Source organism: Condylura cristata, unplaced genomic scaffold (assembly GCF_000260355.1).
Source record: "Condylura cristata isolate star-nosed mole 26May11 unplaced genomic scaffold, ConCri1.0 scaffold00018, whole genome shotgun sequence".
In the NCBI taxonomy this organism is placed as follows: Eukaryota; Metazoa; Chordata; class Mammalia; order Eulipotyphla; family Talpidae; genus Condylura; species Condylura cristata.
The window spans coordinates 4,331,961-4,337,691 of record NW_004567119.1 but is presented as its reverse complement, the minus strand read 5'-3'; the positions used below and the strand labels follow the sequence as shown (position 1 = coordinate 4,337,691).

General features: G+C 63.7%; 1 protein-coding gene across 1 annotated transcript in view; it reads left to right on the top strand.

Annotated features, from left to right (window-relative positions):
• The window catches only part of LOC101634399 (mastermind-like protein 3), a 7,850-nt gene extending 4,320 nt beyond the window's left edge, over positions 1-3,530 (top strand). The window contains exon 2 of the mRNA XM_004685188.2: positions 265-3,530. Coding sequence (XP_004685245.1) covers positions 265-1,262 — 998 coding nt within the window. The 3' untranslated portion in view covers positions 1,263-3,530. The remainder of the gene's footprint in view (positions 1-264) is intronic.
• The last annotated feature ends 2,201 nt before the right edge of the window (positions 3,531-5,731 follow it).

Below are 5,731 nucleotides of genomic sequence, written 5' to 3'. Positions count from 1 at the left end.
CAGACCCCTCCTGACCGCCCGCTGCTCCCCTCAGCAGTGTGCTTCGTCCATCTGCCTGTTCTGCTCCCCACTCTGTCTCTGAAGCCTCTCGCCGCCCCTGTACCTCTGGCCTGTACTCCAGTTCTGTGTGCACAAATAAATAAATCTTTAAAAAAAAAAAGAACTGCCTCTGTGCAGGCTGCATTATTTGAGCTTTTCTGTCACGTGCAAGGGGTGTGTGCTGCGTTGACCTGTGTCGTGACCCTGCTTGTGCTCTGCCCCCAGGTCCGCCCCAGGACATGGCGGCCGTGAGGAGCCAGGCGGCCCTTCAGAACATGAGGAACTCGCGGCTGATGGCGCAGAACGCGGGCATGATGGCAATGGGCCCCTCCCAGAACCCGGGGACGGTGGCCACGGCGGCTGCCCCGTCGGAGATGGGGCTGGCCCCGTACAGTGCCGCCTCTACCAGCCAGCCAGGCATGTACAACATGAGCCCAGGAATGACCCAGATGTTGCGGCACCCGAGCCAGAGCGGCATGAGCTTGGCGCACAGCCCCGCGCAGGGGCCCAGGCAGCCCGCCTCCGGGCAGGGCGTCGGGGTGGTCAGCGGCTTTGGGCAGAGCATGCTGGTGGACTCGGCCATGCCCCAGCAGCACCAGCAGCTGAAGGGGCCAGTGGGCCAGGCCTTGCCGAGACCCCAGGGCCCACCGAGGCTGCAGACCCTCATGGGAACAGTGCCACAGGGCACGCAGAGCTGGCCGCAGCGGGGCCCACAGGGGCGGCCGGGGAGGACTAGTGGCGAGCCGGGGTCCTTCAACAACGGGGCCAGCTACCCGCTCGCGGCTGGCCAGCCGAGGCTGAGCAAGCAGCACTTCCCGCAGGGCCTGAGCCCGGTGGTGGACGCCAACACGGGCGCCGTGAGGACCCTCAACCCGGCCGCCATGGGCCGGCCGCTGATGCCGCCGCTCCCGGCACAGCCAGGCGCCGGCCAGGCCCGGCCCATGGTGATGTCGGGCCTGAGCCCGGGCGTCCCTGGCATGCCGGCCTTCAGCCAGCCCCCAGCACAGCAGCCGATGCCCGGCGGCAGCTTTGCCCCGAGCAGCCAGGCCGCAGGCTACGAGAGGAGCCCCTCCCAGGACCTGTCCTACGGCTACAGTGGCGAGGCCGCCACGGCCGCCTTCCCCGGGCTCTCGGACAGCACCGACCTGGTGGACTCCATCATTAAAGGGGGGCCGGGCGACGAGTGGATGCAGGAGCTGGACGAATTGTTTGGAAACCCCTAGTCACGGGAACCCCCAGGGCCACGATTCCGGTGGTCAGAGCTTAAGCCGTGAAAACAGGATGTCACCCATCCTTGTTTTTTTGTTTTTTTGACCCACGTAAACTGAGCAGAACTACAGCGGGCTACCGTGGGAGACGCGGGAGCCGCCCGCCGCACTCTGGGCCTCCTCCAGCCGATTTTCACAGAGCCGTCCAGACGAGCAGACCCTGCTGCCAGAGAGGGGGCCGCCCGGGGCAGGTGGGGCGCCGACGGGAGCCCCCTGCCAGGCGCGCCCGGGCCGCCCGGCCCAGCGTCAGCGGCTCCAGCGAGGGGACTGCTGTGTTGATGGCCCGGCAGCCCTTCCTGGCCGGCGCCAGAGACCGCAGGTTTGGAGACACGAGACAGGGCCCAGGGCCCCAGAGCCGCCCGGCGCTTCTGGGTGACCAGCACGGCTGCATGCCGGGGCCACGGGGCGTCCGCTCAGGCAGAAGCCCGAGGCCCGCTGCGCTTTGGGAGGGTGGACACGAGGGGCGGGAGCTGTCACGGGCAGGACAAAGGCCCACCTGCTGCCTGAGCGACCCTTAACGGGAGAACCAAGAAGGCTTGGGGCAGGTCCGTCCAGCAGTCCTGGGGGCCCTGCAAGGGGCGACCACGGTCCTCGCTCCGGGGTGGGGCCGGGACTCTGCTGACTCGCCCGGCGCGGCACCGGGACTGTGGCCGCCGGGCCCAGCCGGCCAGGGTCTGCTGCCTGGCCGCCTGCCTCCCCACCCGCCTGCCCTCCGGCCAGCGGCCTGTGCTTCTCCTTAAGGACTATCCAGGAAGAGATGACGCTCTCGTCTCCAGGCAGCCCGGGCGGGGCCCAGACAAATATAAGAAGCCCAGACAAGGCCTGAAGTGCAGAGGCAGCCGGTGTCCTGATGCAGAGCAGCGTGAGCAGAATCTCCCTGGGCTCGGCGGGCCACGCCCACGCGCGGGCGCTAGGAAGGAGCCGCCCGGGCCCCGCTGGGGACCCCAGGGGGCCTGGCTGGGGTCGCAGGCTCCGGCTCTCCGTGGGACCATCAGGAGTCAAGCTCGCCTTGCCGTGGAGAGACAAATCTAAAGCCCGGAGAGAAGGGAGGAGCTGAGTGTGCCGCCTTACACGCTTTGATGACAGAAAGGCAGACGCGATTCTCCGAGGGGGCAAAGTCCACTTGAGGCGGCCAAGGACCGTTGTTCTCTCGGTCACTCACTCAAATCCACCTAAAGTGAAATCTGCTGGCTGGAATCAGCCTCCACGCCCAAGCCCACAATCGGCGAGGCGGCTCTGGCTCAGGCTGGCCCTGGTCTCCCATCCCGCCCGAGGCCGCGGGGGAGGTTGTCCTGGGCCAGGAGGGTCAGCTGCTCGCACTGGCCCCCTTCCGTGTCCCCCGCTGCCTCTGCCTCAAGCACCCATCACGCCAGAGCCGGGCCTCGGCGCCGGCCTGGCCCCTCTGGGGGAAGCCACAGAAGGGGTGTCGGAATGGAAAGGGGGCCCGAGGGAGCGAGGCGGGGGCAGGGAGACACAGCCCCCACCCGCCCGCCGGGCCCCAGGGTTCTGGATCTGCTGGGCGAGGGCAGGGGGGCGGGCGGGCTGGCAGGGTGCCCCCTCCGGGCAGAGCGGGGTGGGGGTGCACCTCCGTGCGGGAGCTGCCGGCCACACAAGAAAACCAAAAAGGAAAGGAGCAGTGGAGACGGACCCCAGGAGCACCCTCCCGGGACAGGCACGGAGGCGGAAACAACGGCAGAAACGGGAGGGAGCCGATGGGGATGGGCCGTTACCTCCTGGACGCTTCCTCCGGGGCTGTGTGCTGGGGCCAGCTCCAGGGAGAGGTAGATTTTAAGACGGTGGTTTGGTTTTGTTTTTACTACGGTGCTGATGTATATGTAATGTCAAAAAAAAGTTATTTGTAAATAAGTTTTTACAATACTGCAGATATCACTGGGTCTACTATCTGTAAAAAATATACATATAAATATATATATACTGTTTGTTTAAAAATAGAGTATTTTTATTTCCTTCCTTCACTCATCATCACAGCGGTGGTATCGCACTTCAGGAGACATCTAATTACTAATTTGTACTGTATGACCGATGGCAACTTGCTCCATTTTATTCAGATTTTCTAGTTTTCTGTTTTTATTTTGTACATCGAGCATTGCTTATTTCCTTTTAAGAACTGTACAGCATTCTGAAATGTAGAGACGAAGTGATGTTGACATACCACTTTTAAAGAAAAAAAAAAACAAATAAAAGATCGTTATCTGAAGCCAACCAAAGTATAGTTCATTTTAGGGTTCTCACCGGCTCCCCACCCGCCAGCCAGTACACAGCCCATGCCTGGATATTGGCTGACTAGCTGCAGTTCTTGTCGCAACATTTTGATATCATGACTTCAGCATGTATTTAACAGTCAGGAGCCAGCAGCCATCCCAGCCTCGCAACTAAAACTTCCCAAGTTTGCAGGCGGAAGGACTGGCCGAGGGGAGAGGGGAGAGTCAGCTGCGGAGGGGACACTCTGAAGCGCCTCGTAGTTTTGGGACCAGAAGTATTCAGCTTCCAGATGGTGCGCTCAGAGCACTGGGAACTGGCACAGCTCCGCATTAGAGAAGGGGAAGTCGGCCCTTCCCCGGGCGCAGCGGGTTGGGGCGCAGCACTGCAGGCTGGCACAACCGCTTCAGTACGAGTGCCATCCCTGCCCCGGAGCTGACCCCCAGGGCGCGACCTGACCGCTGCTCTCTCCTGACCTCCCGCTGCTCCCCTCAGCAGTGTGCTTCCTCGAACTGCCTGTTCTGCTCCCCGCTCTGTCTCTGGTGAAGCCTCTCGCCGCCCCTGAGCCTCTGGCCTGTACCTAGTTCTGTATGCACAAATAAATAAAAGAAAAAAAAGGAAAGTGAGGCCGTATGGGGGGCAGTGAGGTATCAGTGTCCCGCCACATGAGGGACACTGGCCATGGACACACCGCGTGTCACTGCGCCAGCCCAGCCGTGTAGCTCTGAAGGGCCCGGCCAGGCCTGGCTTGGCTGTGCGCCCCGCAGGGGGCCAGCGCGCAAGATGGCGGAGGCCTCCAGGCTGACCGGCAGCTGGCCGCGGGGACAGTGTCCGGCAAACGCCTGGCGGGTGGGTGCTCCAGACTCGCGCAGGGTCGGGAGAGGCTGGGGCTGGCCGGCTGCTGCCCCACGCTGGCTTCTTGCCCTCCTCTGGCCTGGCGGCCTCCGCCTCTTTTCTCCTCGTAGAGAAAACTGCTCTGGACGCGCCAGCCCGCCCCGCTCTGCGAAGCGCTGACCCTGGGCTTCCGCCAAGTCCTTAAGGCCGCACAAAACATGGCGTCTCCAAATGGGATTGAGCACATGCAGGGGCCATAAAAGCGGGGGAGAGTCGCCAAAGAGGCCCAAAACAAAGGGGGTGGGAGCGCACCCCAGCCAGACAGGGATGCGTGGACTGAGGAAGGCGCCCCAGCGCACGCAGGCTGTGGCTGCGACACCCCGCAGGCCACCCGGAGAGAGACCCCGGAACCCGCGGCCAGGAGCAGACCACGGGGGCCTGGGGCCGTGAAGTTTACGCTGGCGCTTCCTTGCTCCCAAAGTGAGCTCTTGGGCCCCCCCCCCCAAAACCCCAGTGCGGCGAGGGGCGGGGGGAGAGAGAGCAGGTTCCCCCCAAACACCCCCGAAGCCGGAGGCCGAGGCCCGACGTGGCCAACAGGCGAGGGGTCAGCCCTGCGGAAAGTCGCTCCACCCGCGGCCGAAGACAGTTCTGGAGAGAAAGGGTGGAGCACTGGCCAGTCGTGGCCAGCAGCCGGCGTCTCCCCCCCCAGCGGAGGGGCGCCCCAGGCGTGGAGGGTGTCCCCGCCTTTTTATTTCCCCTCACCTTCCTCTCGCTCAGTTCTCTCCAGCCTCTTTGGTTGTGAGCTCTGGAGACATCAGTTCTCTCGCGGGGTGGTGCAGACCAGCGCCCCAGACGCCTGTCTCGCTGGGAGCAACAGGTGGCGGCTGCAGCCCCACACTGGGGCCCAAGTCCCGGCCCCCAGGACTGTGGGGGGCCGCGCAAAGCCCCGGCTCTGGCGGAACACGACCCCACAGTAGCGCCGCGCCCACACGCCTACCAAGACCCTGATCTAGGTTTTTACTTCTCTTCAGGGTCTGAAACTTCACACCGTGAAAATTTTCAATCAGGAGAGGAGGAAGAGGGGGCTGAAGAACGAGCCCCCCCCCCCGCGAGACCTAACTTGCTTGAGCCCTGGTCCCCCCGTCGCACATCTTTGTGGGACCCTCCAGAGTAAGCCAGGCATAACCAGGGTCCTCTCAACTCACAGCCCAGGAGCCAGGCCCCTCCCTGGCCACAGCACCTCACAAGGTTGACCTGAGGTCCCCAAGACGATCACCTTCACCCCCATGCTCAAATCACCCCAATGACACCCACCACTGATTATTTCTAGCCAGGGCTGGATGGACCCCCCCACCCGCCACCCTCTCCCC